We start from the raw sequence: 21,842 nt of genomic DNA on the forward strand, positions 1-21,842 counted from the left end.
TATCAAAATTTTAAAATAATCACCACAATCTACACATATTCTATGTCCTACTATATGATAGAAACTCAATTGTCAAAAATAAGAACAAAGAAAGAAACAATAGAACCCTAAAGGTACAAATTAAGAACTAAGTGGGCAGAAAAAAATTATGTGGTGTCTCCATTATTTGAAGGTTAGCCTAGAATCTATATAAACTCAAAATGGTATTAAAAAATTGTTAAATATATTATACTGGTACACCTTTGTTAAAAAATTGTTTTATTTATTTATTTATTTTTTTATAGAAGATAGAATTTCTATTCTAGCCTAATTGACATAAGTGAAACAAATTAAATTAGCTACGGGTAAGAAAGAAGTTATTATTTTTAGGTGAATAATTTTCTTTTACCTATTGAGGGGTTAAGTATTATTTGGTAGCAAGTTTTTAAAATAATCACCACAATCTACACATATTCTATGTCCTACTAAATGATAGAAACTCAATTGTTAAAAATAAGAACAAAGAAAGAAACAATAGAACCCTAAATGTACAAATTAAGAACTAAGTGGGTAGAAAAAAATTATGTGGTGTCTCCATTATTTGAAGGTTAGCCTAGAATCTATATAAACTCAAAATGGTATTAAAAAATTGTTAAATATATTATATTGGTACACCTTTGTTAAAAAATTGTTTTATTTATTTTATTTATTTTTTTATAAAAGATAGAATTTCTATTCTAGCCTAATCTAAGTGTATATGTGTGTGAAGGTCCCTCCTAGAGACTTGAACCCCGACCCTTGCCTCCCACACCCCATAAGTACTTATACTTGTGGAGTGAGTATCGCACCAAGGGTGTGCGGTGGTTAAAAAATTGTTAAATATGTTGAATCATGTCTACCTCAACCATCATTGAAACTACTTGCTTTATTTATTTATTGTTAAATATCAAAGTGTGTTTGTTGCTTTGCCTAGACATGAATCACTATGCAACCTTAGCACTACTATATTTAAAATATTATTGAAGATGCTTCTTAGGGTCAATGCCTTAGTTAGACATTTCGTATGACAATAGATAGGTTCAAGGAGTTTGATATGCATAATGTATGCTTGCAATTAATTGGTTTACGATCAACTGAAGATGCTTCATAGGGTCAATGCCTTAGTTAGACATTTCGTATGACAAGGGACAAGTTCAAGGAGTTTGATATACATAATATATGCTTGCAATTAATTGTTTTACGATCAACTGATGGTAGACAACAAAAGATGCCTACATGCTCTGAAATTTCTACTATAATTGCAGGTGATCTTAGCAATGAAAATATCCACCATTTATGTTATAATATATGTACAAAAATTTCAAAAACCATTTTATATAAAAGTTTACAGCATTATCCGCGCAACGCGCGGGCAACCTTCTAGTTGATATAAAGGAAAGTCTGCCAACTCTGGCAGAACTTGCCGACATTCGGGGCATTGAACTAATCGAACTTTAGTAGTCACTCCGATCGTCATCTTCCCCCAATTATGAAGTCTTGATGAACCTAAGATTGCGCTTCCAACACCCCACTTTGACAGAAAAATTAAATATCAAAGACCAGATTCATCCAAGAGCAATGTTTTTTGACAATAAAATAGTTGCCTCTCAATCTGCCAGCAATAAGATAGAACAAATATATATATAGGAAATGAGTTAGTAGTATAAAAGACAGATTTTGTAATTGCGAATAGAGAGATGATAGAAAAGCAAAGAAAATTCAAAAAAATGACTTAATAACAGCATAAGCTATGTCTAAAGGAGTTGTCTCCAATTAAGCATCACAACAATGATCCAAAAGAGTATTTAAATTTTGTTGTGCGGATAGGGGTTGAAGAGCTGTGTGGACAAAAGGGTAAGATAATTAAGTAATCAGAGAAGCTTAAGTTTAAGATTGAATGCAAGTTGGAGCACATACACAACTGGTGATTGTCAATCATTTTGCATTGTTAGGCAAAAATTTCAAAGAATAAAAGATCATGGAAATAACCACTTCAATGCAAATTGATTTAGGAATCAGCATACCCAATGTCTTTTGTTTGATTGAAGAAAAAATTGCAACTACTTCTGCAACCAAAGTAACAATAAAAATTGCAATTATATAGTATTCAGTCACTAAAATTTTATTTTCTTTAACTCAAAATTCTTTGATACTTACTTGGATCAACTTGGTGCTTCTCCATAATACCAATATTGGACATAAGATTCTAGGGGCTTGATATAACTGAATTGGGGGAGAGGGAGAAAGTTGCATATCAAAATGGTGTTGTCATTCATAATTTATAGGAAAAATTTGGTAGTTTTAGGAAGCAATTCAGCGGAAGATACGCGTGAAGAGGAGTTCGTGGAAGATTCCACTGCGGTGAAGAGTTTTTTAATAATTTGATTAAAAAGGAGAAGTCTCTTAAACCCTGTGGAAGATTACACATTCTTGCAAGTGTTTTAGGTTATTTGATTATCACCGAAATTTTTTATTAATATTTGAACAAATGCCATTAAAAGTTGGTGTGAAATTGTGAATATGTAAATATTCTAAGGGGTGGTGCGGAGGATCTCATCTGAACTGATTGTTAAAGTATGAAAAATATATTTAAGTAATTGGCATCGGCGTAGATGTTTGCCATTTCACTGTGTCTCTGCGTTAAAAAAAAATCATTGTTTCACACAGTTTTCTTGGACTGGCTTTTTGTTTTTTTGTTTTTTTTGCACTATTTAAAATTTAAATTAATTAAAAAAAAACTTTATACCAAAAGTAAAATTAAAAATTGGGCCACTTAAGTTAGGGGTAGTTTCATTCCCACTAAACTTTAAAACCAAGCAAATACCCCCAATTATTACTCTCTTAGTTAAACCATTATGAAATCTTATGATTCCTAAAAGGTTCCATTGTGCAATGTCCAAAACACCCCTACTAGATTTCAATATCCCAAAAAGTTTCTCCATGTATTTTGAGTTTTATATGATAGTTATACTTGGAAAGTTAGAATGATAATATAGGTTGTTCAACAAAAGAGACAAAAAGCCATGATCAATGAACCTACACAACTAACTACAACCAACACTATGATAGAATCCATGGATGAATCATTGTAGTCAAAGCTATATGTGAAAGGAAATGTACAAGAGAGAATTACAAACTCCATTTACAAAATTATAGACTTAGATGATGAAAAATATTTCAGAATTTTAAAATTCAAGCAACTATGATTTCCATAAATATTTACTACAAACTTTAGTTGGTGTTAAATCTATATGCCTATGTCTAAAAACTCGTTGTTTAAGTTGCTGGATATGTTATAAGGGCTGTTTAAAGCACATCAATACATTGTTAGGTGGAGATTTGGCTTTGTTGTTAACATTAAAAAAAAAAATTATTGTTATGGTTATTTTTATAAGTTGTGAGTTTCTATCGGTTTTGCGGATACCAGTTCTTTTGGCATTTAGGTCTCACTTTCTAGAAACCTTGGAAGTTTTCTTCGAGAAATATGTGGTATGTGTTTGAAATGAATGACACTGGGGTGATGTGTGTGTGAGATTCTTTTAATCTTTTTACTTACTGTTTTTTGAGGTTTCAGCAATATTTGGGTCGTTTTTAGCATTTTAGAGAGTGACATTTTAGAGGGTGAGAAATGTTATTTAGAGGGTGAGCAATGTCACTTCACTTGCATCTTTATAAGGTAAATTACAAAATACCCAATGTGGTTTGGGGATATCAACATTTTGTCCACCAATTTTCAATTGTCCAATTCAACGACCTCTTAACATTTGGAACAAAATGAAACCGTTAGGGATTTCGTTGGACACGTTTTGTAGTTCAAGTCTCCTCTTGCTTGGAGTCCACTTAGTGTTGCAGAAATTACTAATCCAAGAATCTCTTAATTAATGTCCACCGGTGGTTGAACAATTACAACTGTGTCAAAACATTAAGGGATTTTGAGTGAGAGAACATCAATTTAAAAAGACAAAAACAAAAAAACAAAAAACAAAACAAAAACACACTCAAAGAAAGGGAAAAAAGGGGTCACACTTAAAATTGAAATTTGAATTTGGAAGGCGAAAAACACCCACCTGTGCATAGGGCTAGAATAAAAGAGCTCAAGCTCCCACATATTACATGAGCAATATTGTATGGCGTCTTCCATAAATATGAAAAGATATTAACCATTTTTCCTGTATATTTTTATAAGTTTTAGACTAGTATGTAGTATCATTGAATTTTCTTAGTAATTATTATAAAGCATGTGTTTTTTTTTTCTTACAATTATTGTTTTTGATTTGTGATTGATATTTATCAAAAACAATTTTCTTGTATTATTTGGTTCAAGGTAAAAATAATAATAATTATGGATCTCAGGTGAGATTTTTTAAATGCTCAATATTTTTTATTATTATTACTTTAATGGCCACATCAACATTTAGTGTCTTAATAGTGCACTTCATCGGCCACATTGATTATTTTTATTTTAGGAACTAAATGCGTTAAAATGAAAAACTAGTGACCAAAATGGAAATCAAGTCAAAACATAGAGACCAAAAATGTGTTTTTGTCTTGGTTTTAATGTCAACATAAAGAAAGTAAAAATTTTATTGTTATGGTTACTGTTATTGTTATAGATCATGAGTTTCTACCAAACATTGGCATTCAAGACCCACTTACTCGAACCCTTTGAAGTTTTCTTGGCAAAATATGTGGTATGTGTTTGGAATGTGTGACACTAGGTTGATGTGTGTGTGAGTGAATATTTCACCTTTTTTACTTATTCATTTTTGAGGTTTTATTACTATTTGGGTCATTTCCTGCATTTTGGGGGTATTTTGTGTTAGAATAATGTGGCTAACATGACAATAATTTATTATTAATATTTATCAATAATTTATTATTCAAAATTTCTTGTGAAATTTTACAATATTTTTATGATGTAAAATATTGGTATATTGAAATATGTCTCACTGATTTTGTAGATACAACTATGAATCATTACATTATAGTCCTTGACTTGACCATATTTATCATGATATAGCCTATTCTTATAGGTACATTGTTGGACCATGATGGAAATGAGGTGCAAGTTAAAATTGATCAACCTATGAAGGACAATAAGGGCTAGTCTTTCAATGGTTAGTGCATAATAATCTCAGTAGTCCTTCCATAATGAAATTCATGCATGTTGAGCATTAGCCTTAATAAATCTATCGTGTCATTGCCAGTAACTTGGCCTCCTATAAGAGGTGTTGTCATTATGGTGTTCATGTAATTTATTAAATGCTAAATTTATACCTTCTATTATTTCAATTTCCTAAATATGATGGGTTATTTATTTATTTATTTATTTTAGGAAATTGAAATAATAGAAGGCATAAATTTAGCATTTAATAAATTACATGGACATGTGACATGTTTTTATTTGTAGAGTAGGAAGAGTGGGATAAAAGATTTAGACTCCAATAAAGGAAGGCATCGAATGTGAGTATGATGGGGACAATAGGTCTATACTAGTATGTGGCAAAGGGAAGGTTCTCTTAAAGCTAGATTCACGTTCCTCACTTTTGACAACACCTCATTTTGCTACATTTACTTGGTAAGACCTATATTACAGTTTTAATTTATGATGTAATAGTTACCTTTGTATTTAATGATGTCTTTGTTGTTAAGGTTTATGGTGATGAACATATCTTTGTATTTAATGTTGATCAAGTCATTAACGAAAATGGTTCATTTATTTGTGCTTACTTGGTCAACTCTATTGATGTGTGACATGGTAGACCTTTTTTTTTTTTTTTTTGAGAATCTAGACCAAGCAGCCAAAATTTTATTGAAGAAAGAAAACAATGACAAATTACACAGTCTCTTGTTACAAGAGGAGCTATATCTTCAGGGATGGATTCCATCCAAACCTGTAGCTCATTACCAAATTTAGAATTTCTGGCAAGGAAATGGACAACGGAGTTACCAACACGCTTAACATGATAGAATCAATAAAAATGAAACTCATTAGCTAAAACCACGACATCATTTAGCACATGACCATGTTATGGATGACCTCTGCATCTCCTTCCACCTTAATGTCAAAAATTCTTACCTCCTTTGCAGAGACCATGGCTCTTTGACAAACTAATGCTTCAACCGTAGCAGCAGAAACTGGGATAGGTATTCGCTTTGATAGCGCTCCAATCACATTGCCAGAACAATCGCTAATCACTATGCCTAATCCTGCAACACCCAGCTCGTTGAAGACCGCCCCATCAAAGTTGATTTTATAGTGAGGAGAGATGGGTGGAATCCACCTAATAGCTCTTACATTGGCTATGGAGGCTTGGTGATTCTTAGCTTGTGCAGATTGGAAATCATGTAAAAGGACTTCAACTTTTGCCCGAATCAAATGAAAGTCTATCATTGCACAGCCTACTCTATCATTGTTCCCCTTTTTCCAGATAATCCAAAGAATTATGGCTAAGAGATTAACATCAGTTCGTTTTTAGATCCATGTAAAAACTAGATTGTTTAACCTAGTTAATTAAACAAGTGAATACTTAAGTTTATTATTCAAATCTAGGTTAAAACAAAACAATCATATCATGTAAAGTAGAGGAAAAATAAAGAACACAAAGATCTAATGACCCAAGAAAACCAAACCGATAAAAAACCTGGGGAGGATTTAACCTAGCTATCCTCAAGGTAAAAAGCAAATACTCTATGAAAGAATTGAAGTTTGTACGATAGAACTTAGACCACTAACATTCTATTGCTACCTTGAGTAGAAAACTTACTACCACAACTCATGATAGCTCCGAGTTTACGGACTACTTCTTTCCTTGATCTGTAGCAACCACAAGTTCTCCTACTTATAAATCTTGATCTTCTTGAATGTTCTTTATGCAGTAACTGAAACGATCACCAAGTTCTTGAAATAAATCTTAATCTTGAAAACCCTAAGTGTGTATGAAGGTAAACACCTCTAGATCTCACAAGAGATTCAACACACAACACAAACAAAAAGACTCTAGAGAGCTTTTGGGTACAAAACCCTAGATCTACAAAGGAGGCACACTCTTCTCTCTCTAAAAAGCCTTTATATAAATGTGCTTAGGGTTTCCTTTATATACTAAAAGAAGTAGATCTAAAACTCTAATCCTTTTTGGGCTTGAATTGCTATTGGGCCGAACTTAAAATTCTGCAGACCCGTATTTTGATTGGTCGAGCTTGTCTTTCGATCGATCAAACTAGGCAAATTTCGAATTCTTCTTTCTGCAAATTGTATGTTCTTGAATATTGATTTGTATCACCTTGAGCATTGTCTTATAATACCTATAGATTCTAGGATCTATATCTAGACAAGTTTGTGTTCACAATTTGCCAATTGTTCTAAACTTTTAGAACCTAACAATCTCCTCCTTTGGCAATTTGTAACAAAACTTACATACAATATGAAATGCTCAAATACATGAACAACCCAGTACAATAAATTGCCCAAATTACAATTCAACCTAACTACTATCTATCAATTGCAAAAGTAGACAGCAGCTTCGAATGAATTAACTTGTAAATTTCTGAAATACTAAACAAACAATAAACACATGTGTGGAAAATACAAGTAAACTAATATGAAACACAATATAAAAACAAAAGTAAACTAACTCTCCCCCTAAGTTAGATACAACAAAAACTTTTATAGTCTCGCCCTTTCAAAAACAGTTTCATGTCCCCCTAAACAAAACATATTAATAAAACCAAATTGTCATCTATTTCTCCCCCTTTTTGTCACGTATTAACAAAAACAACCCAATCAAAGAGTAAATAGAAAACATACGCAACAAAGGATAAGAGGAAATAGAGAATCAAGGAAACAACTCCCCCTATGATCAACATAGGTTTTAAAAACATCTTTCTCCCCCTATAAAAATATGAAAAACAAAACAAGTTTTGGGAAAAACAATTTTAAGAAAAATTTAGGAGGTGGGGAAAATAAAAAGACACAAACCAAACTAAATAAAATTGAGGTTACACATGAATACAAATATTCTCTCTTTCAATAAATGCAAACTTGACATTATGTAACCCATAAACAGATGGTGTTTGAACTCAAATCAAGTAGAGAAAATATTTGCACATTATTATCCATCATAGCTCTTTAAAAAAATATTTTCTATAGTTCACACATAAAAATAGCATATACTAAAAGTATATAACTCAAAAATTAATCAATCAATTTTTAAATCAAGTTGAGTACCCAATTTAGCAAAGTGTATGCATGTTATGTGTGAAAACAATGAGAGATATGACTGCAAAACTGCAAAATGGATACAAAAAACAATGTAATGCATGTGAATCCTAAACATAAATGATGCACGGAAAAAAATTTGGTCGAAAACTCAGAAACCAGAATTTTTTCAGTTTCAATTGATCGAGCATCTATCGAATACCAATCGAGTCAGGCAGAAAGTAATGATTAAAAATCAAGGGATTTTTGATAGGTCGAAAAACACATTCGATCGATCGAAATTCTGGAAATTTGAATTTTTGAAAAACTGTAAAAGATTATGCAGAAAACAACTCAACCTAAGTAATTTCAAGAATGAAATGCATGAGAATGAGTTTAAATGTTTTTCAAAAACATAAGTTTTCAACCTAGAATTTCAAAACAAGGTTTTTAATCATCAAAAACATAATTTTTGCCAACTCTTAAACATATTTTGCGACAAACACCATAGAAAACATAATCTTGGATGGCCAAATTAACTTCACACACAATTACATGTACTAAGCTTAGCAAATAATAATTTGTGAAGTGTGTGCAACTAGTAACAGCATGAGATACATGTGAGGTGATATGTAGATAGTAATCAATCACAATTTTCACATTATTCATCACATAAATTTGAAAGTGACTATCATCTAAAGAGTTACATCATATAACTCTCATATCTCCTAGAAAACAAGCTTGCAATCATGTAAGTTTCTTTTTATTTTGCCTCATAATGTACACACCATTTTTATTTCTGTTGAATTTATTATAGCCCAATAATGTACAAATCAATTTCATTTTATTTGAATTTATTATATCTGAGGCTACACCTTATGTTCTTTTTGTGCACGTGTTACATTTTCTCGAGCACAAAATCTTATGATATGCACTAAGGTATTCATGATTTGCTAGTAAATAGTGGTGAGATAGTTATTTATGCATTTCTCATTAAGTTCTAGTCCTAACAATCAAAAATATGTGACTTCAAAATCAAGATCATGTGATCAAAAACTATAAATAACTCCCACACAACATGCACTACATAACTAAAACTAACAAAGTGCAGTAATAAATAAGCTCATCCAAGCTAAACAAGGTATACAAGTATATTATGTAAAGATAATAGGCTAACCTTGATTACAAATCCAAGATGTGTAATACAAAAGAAATAAAAATCTTTTTGGTTTAAAAAAAAATTATGACCAAAACTAAAAGCACACATTATGCTAAATGATTAAAACTACAAATGCAATGCATGACAGTGCTTAACTAAGCTATAGAAGGCACACAAACAAGAAATATCAATTTCTTAATTAACCCTTGAGTACATATACAAACTAATACATACTCACCCAAAATCAGAAATAGCTTAGTACTTATATACTACATACTATTCAAGTTTCTCTAGAATGTCAAGCATGTTCTAAATCAAGAGAAAGATATTATAATTCATGTAATCCTCAAAACAAATAAAACAAGATACAAAATAAAATATTTGTCTTTTTGAAATTTTTCAATATTTTTGGATTTTTTTTTTAAAAACAAAACAACCTAAGAAAATAAAACAACAAAAAACTAAAAGAAAACATGTCCACAATTAATTGAAAGAATTAAATCAAGGATAAGTAAACAACACTAACCTTAGAGAATCTTTTCACCCATATAGCACGAGTCTTCGACTTTGTAGGTGAAAATTCATGAGAAGCAGAGTGTATTTGAGAGATTACACCAATCTTCTTGAAAAGACTGAAATCCTGCAAATTTCTTTCACAAGCCAACAAGCTTAAACTTTTCAAAAGAATATGAAACAATTTGTGTGGACTTATGGCAGGAGAAATATCATCACATATCCTAGATTAAAATACAAAATTTTTAAATTTCAATTTATGATAATTAGGACAAATATGGCCGAAGACACCACAAAAGTGACAAACAAGAACAAATTTAAGAACATCAGTATTTCTAATAGCAAATCTAGTATCAGATTTTGGTTTTTGCCTCAACAAAAAACAATTTGGTCTAATATGACCAACAGCACCACAAAGGTGATAGGTAGGCACAAAAACAGATTTCTTTTGCACACTATCAGTAGGTTTAGACATAGGTTTAGATATATGTTTAGAAACTTCAGCGTCTACATCAGAACTTTTACCTTTGTCTAACCAAGCAAAATAAGCATTTTCTTTATTATTCCTCTTGAAAGGAATGATATAAACTTTTTCAGCTTTAGGCTTAAGAGAAACAGAAACACTTCTATTATCTTTAGCAGGCTTGACACTAGTCAAATTTTCAAGTTTAGCTTTAGACTCAACTAACTCTTGTTCCAACCTTTTCATCTTTTCATCTTAAGAGGAAATTTGATTTTTTAAAAATTCATTCTTTTTATTAGATTTATCTAATCTCACAATCAATTCCACTTTTTCAAGATTAGCCAATTTTAACTATTCTTTAAATTTCTTAGCAATTTTCAAAGATTTAGATAATTCCTTACGAAGAGTTTCACAAGCATCCAAAAGATCAACAAAAACAATAGTGTCATTTTTATTCAAATCATCACAAATATGAGTAGAAAGACACTTCAAATTATCCATAATAACAGGGATCAAGGATTAAATCTAGGTATAATAAACTAAATCAAGAGCTAACCCACTCTAATACCACTTGTACGTTTTTAAATCCCTGTAAAAACTAGATTATTTAACCTAGTTAATTAACCAAGTGAATATTTAGGTTTATTATTCAGATCTGGGTTAAAACAAAACAATTATATTATGTAAAGTAGCAGAAAAATAAAGAACACAAACATCTGATGACCTAGGAAAACCAAACCGGTAACAAACTTGGAGAGGATTTAACCTAACTATCGTCAAGGTAAAAAACAAATTCACTATGAAAGAATTGAAGTTTGTACAATAGAATTTAGATCACTAACATTCTATTACTATCTCGAGTAGAAAACATACTATCACGATCCCATGATTGTTTCGAGTTCACGGACTACTTCTTTCCTTGATCTGCAGCAACTACAAGTTCTCCTACTTGTGAATCTTGATCTTCTTGAATGTTTTCTATGCAGCAACTGAAACGATCACCAAGTTCTTGACATAAATCTTGATCTTGATAAGTCTAAGTGTGTATGAAGGTAAACATCTTTAGATCTCACAAGAGATTCAACACATAGCACAAACAAAAAGACTCTAGAGAGCTTTTGGGCTTGAACTGCTGTTGGGCTGAACTTAAAATTCTGCAGACTCATATTTCGATCGGTCAAGCCTGTCTTTCGATCGGTCAAGCCTGTCTTTTGATCAATCGAACTAAGCAGATTTCGAATTCTTCTTTCTGCAACTTGTATGTTCTTGAATCTTGATTTGTATCACCTTGAGCATTGTCTAATAATACCTATAGATTCTAGGATCTATATCTAAATAAGTTTGTGTTCACGATTTGCCAATTGTTCTAAACTTTTAGACCTAACAACATCAATCCGATCCTGTGTCAAAAAAACCAACTCCAGAAAATCTGCAAATGTATGAAATTTATACCCGAGAAATTTCTTCAACTCCTCATCTGCTTCCCAAATAACAATGAGCATCTGGCAACCCCATAGAGCATGAATGGTGTCCTCAAAAGCAGCCTTACAATTTGGGCAATATGCAGAATTGACAACATTTCTACATAGCAAATTATAAAGAGTAGGAATAGCCTCGTTAAACGCTCTCCAAAGCATGTGTTTAACCCTATGGGGCACCTGTAAATTCCAGATTCCCTTCCACATCTTGTTGCTTCTACCCCCAGATGAACAACTCAGTTTTTGATTTCTCGCATTCTTCACTATTGGCTGGTAGGCTGATTTGGTTTTGTAATCCCCTTTAGATGAGGGTAGAAAAACTAATTTATCTAGAACATCCTAAAAACTCAGTGGTAAGTCAATAGTGACATAGTAGACTTATAAATGTAAGCCTTGGCTATATAAAGAAAATGAAAGAACGTGAAATCATAAATTCTGTAAACCTCGTTTGTTTTGCTGTAAAAAAAATTTACATTGAAAACAGTTTCATTATACAATGTTTGGCTAGGTGCCTGAAAATGCTCAAGAAATAATTTTCAAGAGTTTGTTTTCTAGTAAAATGAAGAAGAAAAAAATCCAAAATTTCAACTCTTGAACACTCAACCCAAACACAAGGACCAAAAAAATACAAAAACAAAGTATTTGGATGATCAATATAAGAAAATTTAGCACGAAATAAGCCAACACTATACAAGACAATAACAATTATTATCAAGAAATTGAGAGAGAATGTAAAAATGAAACTCTGATTAATTTAACAAAGATTACAACCTCTGTTTATATATTAGAGGCTAAAAAGGGGAAACAACTAACATATAAAACCGCCTAAACCAACGAACTAATATGTAGCATAGCACATGCTACTCACGTGGTTACTAATCTATACAAAATAAAGAAGCAATGCTACAAGTTGTTTTAGCACTGTTACAAATAATCACATGTCGATTAGTTCAATCTTTCTATTTACAACTTGTTTTTTTTTCTGACTTCTCAATCTTCTCTTCTTCAATCAAGTGCCTTTCCTTTTGTTTATCATTCTGATACTCCCCCTCAAGATGAACGAGTGGTGAATGAATTCACCATTCCCATCTTGGAAAGTAGACAAGAAAATTGATTTAAACCAAAGGCCTTTGTCAATAAATTTGCAAATTGACAATGTCTTGTAACATGAATCAATTTGATCACCTTGGCCAAAAACTTATCTTTGGCTACATGACAATCAACCTCTATGTGTTTAGTTCTTTCATGAAATACTGGATTGGATCCAATGTAGAGTGCAGATTGACTATCACAAAGCAACAATGCTTCTATGCTATGACTAATCTGAATATCTCTTAAGAAATACAAGATCCAAAGTATTTCACAAGTTGCCACAACCATTGATTTGTATTCAACTTTTGCTGAAGATTTGGAACTTGTTCTTTGTTTCTTAGACTTTCAATATATCAAAGATTCTCCAATGAAGATGTAGTACCCTATGGTAGACCTTGTATCTAGACATGAAGCCCAATCTGAGTCTACAAAACCTTTAACATTTAATTCTACAGTAGAAGAGAAGAAGATTCCTTTTCCAGGCTCATCTTCAAGTATTGTAAAATTCTTTGTGCTGCACTCAAGTGAGTCTTTCTTGGTTTTGCCATATACCCACAAGAGTATGGGTGTTTAAGTGTTGGTCAAACAGAGGATCTGGCAGGTGTGATGTGGGTGTCTAGCAACTAGCCTACTCGTGAGAACATGGGTGTTTAAGTGTTGGTCAGACAGAGGCTTTGGCAGGTGTGTTGCGGGTATCTGGCTATTGGGTTAATTGCGAGTTTTACAATTCATAAAACTCGATTTTCTACATATCAAGTTCCACGTGGCATTTTTATTGAGAAAAGCCATGTCAGTGAGTGCCACCATGGCCATTAACTCATAGAACTCAATAATAGTGAAATCGAGTTCTATATGGAACTCGATTTTCAAAAAATTGAGTTCCAAAAGTGTGGTATTTCCCTATGTAGTTCACAAACAATGCTATTTTTCTGAATATTTCACAAATTAGTAATATTTCACCATTTCACCCTAAATTCAGTTATCTAATAGCTTGGTTAAAAGACTCTAACTCTAACTCTAAGTCTACCACTTTAGTAGTTCCTACTTATTTATACTAACTTTGGTTAAACCCTTATGGCACTATATTGATGTATGCTTTCTTGAGTTTATTGCATTTCCTAGTTTTGTGTTTGTAACAAGTGAAGGATTGTTAGAGTGGGTTATGTTTCAAACACTTAGGCTTGGGCTTTGTGTCCCACATTGGTTAGAGGTGATTCTTCTTTTGTGTTTATAAACCATTGCACAACTAAAGTGATAACTTGAAATATAATGGGCTAGGTGTGGGCTTGTTCTCTCTTGGGCCTTAACTTTTTTCCATTCTTTCTAGCCCAAATTTTATGAGCAGTCCGTTGGGCATTAATTAGGGTTAGTAGCTATTGGGCTTTTGGTTCGATGGTGTGCACAACGATCGTTGGAGGCCTACCCCTTAGACAACCCACTAGTCCTTTTTTTTTTGGCATATAAAACCCTAAGGCTCTTTCCTTGTATTTTTCAGTTCTTTTATTCTCATAACCACACCTTTCTCTCTATTGTTGCAGTTTTTGAGCTTAAGGAAAGGCAAAAATAAAAGATTGTTCTTGGTTCTTTGTAATTGGGAGTGCGTCAATTACAAAGAGCATTGTTGTAGTCTAATTCTAGGGAGTTGTTTTGCCAAGAAAGCCTAATACACTAAGTTCTCCTCTAAGTGGCACGAATCAACCTTTAAGGACCACTTTTTGCGTGATTCTATAGTTTGTAAAATCTTTCTAACACATTTTACAACCAATTTACTAGGTGCCTAGGAAGCACCTGCATAGATATGGGTCTGAGAGTGTGCAATGCTGCGACAAGACAATTTTTGAAAAAGTAGAACACAATTACCGCGGGGATACGTTTATTAATTAATTATTAAATATATTTTTATTTATATTTTCTATATATTGTTAAGCATTTTTTTTTCCATATAATGTTAAATAGATATCAATTTTAGAGAAATAATGGATAATAAGATAAATATATCATTATTAAATTATGTTAATTATTAAGCTAAAACAATAATATAAACTTGATAAATGAAATAAAAGACGTGTGTCAAATTCATATATCAAATTGGAATTGGGAGAAGGGTTTAAGACTTAATTAGTTTGAGGGTTCCCAAGGCCATTTACATACATGCCCAAGCCCACAAAACTAAAAAGAATAGATAAGTGTATACACTAAACAAGCGGAGAAAACAAGAAGAAAATCCGCGTCTATAATGAAGAAGAAGAAGATCTGTGAAAACGAAGAACTGTGAAAAAGAACATTGTGAAGAAGAATAGAAGAAAAAGATTTACAATGGGCTGGGTTTGTTCTTCAGGTGCCCAACCGTATCGAATTAAGAAAAAAAAAAATCCTGTGGGATGCACATGCAGCTGCGTCCAAACCACGTGTCAGACACGGTACGTATACCATTTAACCGCACCCTTGCTTCTTAACTAGATACACTGAATTTATCATTCAGATCATTTCAAGTCAGGAATGGAGTTACCAAGATTGTATTACCTGAACTTCTAAGAAGACATATATGAATTAATAAGCCATGGGTGGGAAAAAAGGGGAACACAAAACACACAACGAGAACAGATGATCTCACATTAAGCTAAGGTGCGATTCGCACCCACATTTATGTCTACTCCTTATTCATCATACGTAGAACCGTCTTCTTTTGGATTTTGTTTTTCCAAAGTTTCGTCTTCCTTTGGATTTTGGTCTTCCAAAGATTCGATGACTTTAGAAATTTCAGCCTGGAGCTCTTCATGCTTCTCTTTGAGATTTGAAGAATTCATGGCCTCCACAAGGGCCCCCTTAATTTGTTGCTCCAAAGCTGCAATTCTATTTTTGGACGCCACATTAGGTGTCTTTCCTGCCTTTGCAACCTCCAACTTCAGTACCTCAATCTTGTCCTTCAAATCTGTTGACTTGATAACATTTTCAATTTCTCCCTTAATTTCTTCATTCAGCTCTTTTTCCTTGGCTTTGACATCAATTGGAATCTGTTCACTGATCTCCTTTGCTTTTGGCCTCACAGCCGCAACATCCAAACCCAGTGCTTTTATAGCATCAACCATTTCCAACTCTATCTCTTTCTTCCTCTGCACAATTTTCTCCTTCAGCTCAGGGTCCAAATCCTGACCTGCAGACACCCCAGAACTTTCAATTTCATCCTCCAGTGCCTCGTTTTTTTCCTTCATATCAGGCCGATTCATGATTTCGACAAACTTTTTATTGACTTGCTGCTTTAACTTGGCATACTTTTTTTTATTTGCAGAATCAATCTTGATTTTTAATAATTCCATCAACATGTCGAGTCTAGACTTCAAGGTTTCATAATTAGGAGCTGCCGAGACGCCCTGGGCAAACTCATCCTTAAGTTTTTCAATCTTGTCCTTTAGGGCCGGAGGCATGAGTTGGTCTTGCAACTTTAGTTTCGAAAATTCCTCTCGCAACATCACAAGCCTGTCCTTCAAACCAATGGCCTTAACAGCCTCAGAGTATTCGCGGTCAACCTCTCTTTCCAGTTTTTCTATCATCTCATTTATAGCTGACTCTGGAAGTTCCACAGAGGACTCTTTGGCATTCAATCTTTTCTGCATGAGTTTTTTGACCTCGTCCTCTATATTTAGACTGGAAGTCCTCACGATGGGTTCTTCTTTCATTTTCATGTTGACTTTCTTCTTATAATCTACTGGGAGTCCTTCTTGGAACATACCGATTTTTCGAAACTTTTGCATGCGATGCTTCAGAAGCTCTTCTGTGTCCATCTTCATAAGCTCCTATTGAAAAAGAAAGATTTTTGTTAGGAGAAAAACTGGTTATATTCAATTCTTGTTTAAGAATTCAAGGGGAGAAAGGTTACGTACATCCATTGATTCATTAATTGCATTTTTTATCTGTTGTGAGGTCCAAGACGGATCTGCATGTGCTCCACCAAGAGGCTCCTGTCAAAGTATAAAATTTCTTCTAATTGTCACAAAATAGAACCCAAAAAAAAAAAAAAAATTGTAAAAGAAGTTATGAAATGGAAGTTGTTATGGAGGTCTAGTCAATAGAAAAATAATTAAAATGGGCTGAGGGTATAGGCAAATGCTACGCTTATAACTATTTGATCCTGTAGAGAGGGGGGGGGGGGGGGGAAGCATAATTCTAAGGTCTCTTTTGCCCCATAGAGGAGTACAAAAGAGTCTTGTCATTTATGCATGTAAGCAACCATGTCTCATCCCATTTTATTGTTTGGAGAAGGTGCCAATTGGTCATGGTTTCCACAAGACAGATGAAAGTCGCTGAAAGAAAGAAATAAAAGAGAAACAGCGGCATAGAATAAAGAAGGGATCATTTACATGGACAACACCATCTGCAATCTGCAGCTTCAACAACTCAGTAGCAGTAATCCTTAGTTTCTCAGATGCCTGCACCAAAGAAACTATTAATAGATTAAAATTAAATTAACCAGCAGAGAATCCCAAGAGTGAATGCTGTATAGACCTGTGGAGCAGCTTTGGCATTCTTCCACAAGATTGATGCAGCCGCTTCTGGACTGAAAAATGACAAGAATAGAGCCAAAACAAATGAAACAGATGAGAACGTAGGGATTTGACATATTAAAACAATTAGCAGAAACTGTGTTAGGAAGGACTTGTATCCATAACAGGAAAGCAAAAGAGAAAAATGCATCACATGATCCAGAGCATGGGTGTGTGACCACATAAAGCTAAAGATGATGAGTATATTTTATAAGGCAGGACCATTAGACAACATGAACTTAACCTCATATAGCAAAACTGGACAGCTCTTTGTCCATCTCAATGCAAATCAAAATGGAGAACTGTCCTAGTAACTTCTACTGCTTATAAGGAGACTCAACTCATTTTGCTAATGACTACATTATCAATAGCAAAATGATATATTCAGCAGCTACCCAAGCAATAATTACAGATGACACTTTCTGAATCTATGTATATTTTTGAGCGGCATTAATCTATAGTGATAAATTTTAATGTTAAGGATAATGTATGCTTCATGAAAACTAGGAAATAATCATTTACTGTCCAATTGCCCATATTTGCAATCAAAATTTTAACAGTGCTAATGATATATCCAACATCATATTTGCACAATCTTTAAGAGTTGCGTGAGGAAAGCCAAACTCAAATCACCTGGCAACATAGAAAACTGCATTTTCAAGCATTATCAATTTGTTAGCACAACCAATGGCAAGGGCACCACCAGAACCACCTTCCCCGATGACAATAGAAACAATTGGTACCTTCAGGCCAAACATGGTCCTTAAATTGTGAGCAATGGCTTCACCCTGCACGTACGTAAGGTCTATATATCAGTTGGGCCATTATTAATTAAAAGACAATAATGTAAATTTCACAGTAGAGTTGTCCACATACTTGTCCTAGTTCTTCAGATTTGAGGTCTGCATAAGCTCCCGGAGTGTCAATGAAAGTAATTATAGGAAACCCATGGTGATCTGCATAATGCATCATGCGTAGAGCTTTCCGATAACTGTTTGGATATAAATTGTCATTAGTGTCAGAAACTGAAACTTTGACTGGCCAGGAACTTGGCATAATAAGTTGAAACAAATATTACATTCCATTTTACTGCTAATAAAATTTCATGAGACTAATAGAACATACAATTCTTTATTATTTGACATACCCATGGGGAGTAGGCATCCCAAAGTTCCGACTGATGTTCTCTTTTGTGTTTCTACCTTTTTGGTGACCCATGAACATGTACCTCCTACCATCTATGGTTCCTATACCAGTAACAATAGCAGGATCATTGTACCCACTCCGATCTCCATGAAGCTCCACAAACTGTGCGTATGGGGTATATCCAAAGACAGTAATCAATGTACTAAATTCAGCATTCATAACCTAAAGGTAAACTATCTAGAATACAATATGCACCAAGTTCACGAGTTTCTGGTACTGCACCTTTTCAGTAATGCTAAACACATGATCAAGGAAAGTTGGCCTGTTAGGATGCCGTGCAATCGACACCCGCTGTATTGGAGTTAGATGCGTATATAAATCCTTTAGAGCCTGAAATACAAATGATAAATTTTAGCACTTCAGAACCAGAAAATTTTTTTTTTTTTTTTTTTTTCCTGAATTCCAAATCTGTAATTGAGCATCATTTTCCCAGAACATTTGCTAAGCAGAAAGCAAAAGACATGTCCATCATATTGCATCATTCATTATCTATACTTCTCCTAATTATATGTATATATAAGTGGCTGGCAACAAAAGTTTGAGTTGAGACTTTTCCCAAATTCATTATAAGATATATCTAGTTTTTCGGTTCGCCAAACATACTTCCGCATTGAGGCTTACAACTCAGGATCTTAGGGGATACAAGAGCCAAGCTTCAGTCCCCAATATTTTGCATGCTTAAACAAATTTTTAAGGTTCGACAAAATAAGTGAAGAAAAATAAGCTAAATTCCATTACTCCTAAGGAACTCAATGTCTGGATAACTTTGAAAATTGCATTGGAAGTTTGTGAACAAGCAATAGGATCCTATAACAATGAGTGCAGAGACAAATAGCAGGCCTACCCAGTGCAAAATTAATAAAACCTTTTAATGTTTTCTATATTTCCAGATCAATAGTTGGAAAAAATAACATAGGCATGTAATTCAAGGTCTCTAATATAAGCCACTTTCATCAATGTATGGCTTCATACTAAAGCCATTTAAAATTAAAAATTTTAGGTCATGTTTCTAATCTAAGTAATTCAGGTTTCTCATCAGCATATGTGGTCAATGGATTTTTGTTTGTTTGGGATTCATTGGGTTATGCCACATAAGGTTATTGAGATGTTCGATTGCTGGCCTGGTTTGTGCCTCATTGTTTGTGTTGAGGATTATCAACTGTCTTTTCTTCCTTACTCTCATTGAGTGGAGTCTAGATTTGCTCCCAGTGTACTTGAGTGGCCTTTTATTTTAATAAAAGCTTTCCTGTTGTGTATCAAAAAAAAAAAAAAAAGGTTTCTCATCAGCATAACATATCAAACCTGCTGATAATTACTCTCCAATGTAAATAACTGATCACTGAAGTCCAGACCAGTTTTGTTTGCCATATTCCGCACCTGCACTCGAATACAAAAACACAATTGAACCAAACCCTGATTATTTTTTCAACTCAAATGAAGAGATTACAATCACCTAAAAAAAATTACATCAGTGATTTTCTTCTCTAGACTGAGAAGCCGCTTTTCGAATTCCAAAGTTACGGGCTTCAGCTTCTGGTCCTCTGGCAAGGGCTTGAAATATGAGAGATGGGTTAGGACCCCACCTTTCACATTAGGATCCGGATCGCGTGGCCATGGATGGTCCTGCTTCTTCACCTTCCTAATCTTCGCCGCCATCACCACCAAATCCCTCCTGGTGATGCTGCCAAATCTTGCCCTCCCTAGAGTTCTCAGAGGAATGCCATTGACACCATTGCTTGAGCTCCGGAGGAATTCTGAAGCTGAAGTTCCCACCGGAGAATGTGATATCGAAGCCATCCTAATCCCGATTTCTCCCATTCCTTAGTTCAGAATCAATATTATTCAGTTAGTTGAGCTGAGTTTTCGCAGGCCTAGAACGCAATAATTCTAAACAAATTGAAAAAAAGAAGAAGTCAATATTCATTTTCCAGTTGCTTCTATCATTTTCTCAGCAACGAAACAGAATAACAACAGTGAATATGCATCAAAATAAGAGCTCAAGATTGCCATAATAGAAACTCCTTAACGAGAAATAGAAATTACTTGTACGTGATAAAAAAATGTTACGTGTATAATATTTTAACAACAAATTTTAAGTAATAAGTTATTATAATAGAAAAAAAAAAAAAAAAAAAAAAGTTTAGGATTCAAATTATCACTTGTGAAGTGTGTGTTAATAATGAACCAGCTTTTTTCAGTTTGGCCGTTGGGAAGGGATCCAGATTTTGCTTTTTTTGGTTTTGTGAAATAGGCACGTGTGCAGCTTCGAAACCTCTTACTTTGTCTACTTCCGCGGTGCCTTCTATGATCCTCTTCTTTGGTTTGAACAAAACTTTGACTAGTTTGAAGGAGTTTTATTTTTCTTTTTATTAGAGTGGGGATTCCAACTCAAGTTCTATTTTTGTAAGAGTTGGAAAATGTTGTTAAATTACGAGATTGTGGGTTATTTTAGGCCCAGTCTAATTGTATCCATTTGAAAAATAGAAAATAAACTTAGGATTAATTGAGTAAATTACACTTTATTCCTCAAAACTATATGTTATTTTATACTTACTCATAAACTATGCGAATACACACTTATTTTCCTAAACTATTCCCTCTTTTACACTTACCTCTTAAACTATGAGAATATACACTTTACCCCATATACTATACCTCTTTTACACTTATTCTCCTAAATTATACCTTATTTTACACTTACTCCCCTAACTTATGAAAATACACACTTAATTCATTAAACAATTACCTATGGAATTGGTGAAAAGTGTTACACGGGTAATAGTTTGAATGGAGTACGTGTAAAAGGGGGTAAAGTATAATTTCCCCGGATTATTTTAAATAGTTGGTAACTTATGCAATTCACGCGAGAGTTCAAGATAATATGATTTTCTTTTAAATATAAATTTGACATTTGATAATTATTGTGGTTGTTGGTATTATCGCATTAGGCCCTTATTATAATTGTGCTTGTATAGAAACTATACATCCTAATGTTGATACTGTATTTTGTCTAACTCTAAATTTTGATAGAAGTTTCTAGCCCTAAAGTAAAAGATTGCATGGTTAAAGTCCATGTTTCTATTATTTAAGGGCTGCATTTCAGGTTTAACCCTTTGAACAGGTGCATTAAGGTTTGTTCTAGTTGCTAGAAAATTCTCATGACCTTACAGGGTGA

General features: G+C 33.4%; 1 protein-coding gene across 1 annotated transcript; it reads right to left on the minus strand.

Moving 5' to 3' along the window:
• Positions 1 to 15,577: 15,577 nt before the first annotated feature.
• On the minus strand, positions 15,578 to 20,464 carry LOC142614864 (acetyl-coenzyme A carboxylase carboxyl transferase subunit alpha, chloroplastic-like). The gene is made up of 10 exons (XM_075787508.1): positions 20,135 to 20,464; positions 19,970 to 20,044; positions 18,890 to 18,997; positions 18,609 to 18,769; positions 18,338 to 18,452; positions 18,095 to 18,249; positions 17,424 to 17,475; positions 17,279 to 17,347; positions 16,802 to 16,879; positions 15,578 to 16,714 (listed from the first exon to the last, which is right to left on the minus strand). Exons 1-10 carry the CDS (start codon positions 20,462 to 20,464, stop codon positions 15,578 to 15,580), a joined length of 2,280 nt encoding a protein of 759 aa, XP_075643623.1.
• Between the last annotated feature and the right edge of the window lie 1,378 nt (positions 20,465 to 21,842).

This window comes from Castanea sativa, chromosome 11, assembly GCF_040712315.1.
Source record: "Castanea sativa cultivar Marrone di Chiusa Pesio chromosome 11, ASM4071231v1".
Lineage (NCBI taxonomy): Eukaryota > Viridiplantae > Streptophyta > Magnoliopsida > Fagales > Fagaceae > Castanea > Castanea sativa.

Excerpts from the sequence above, each read along its gene's own strand:
- LOC142614864 (XM_075787508.1), bottom strand. The coding sequence starts at position 20,464 with ATGGCTTCGATATCACATTCTCCGGTGGGAACTTCAGCTTCAGAATTC. Across the intron at positions 20,045-20,134 it reads TAGAGAAGAAAATCACTGAT|GTGCGGAATATGGCAAACAA; the intron begins GTAATTTTTTTT and ends ATTCGAGTGCAG. Across the intron at positions 18,998-19,969 it reads TGGAGAGTAATTATCAGCAG|GCTCTAAAGGATTTATATAC; the intron begins GTTTGATATGTT and ends TTTGTATTTCAG.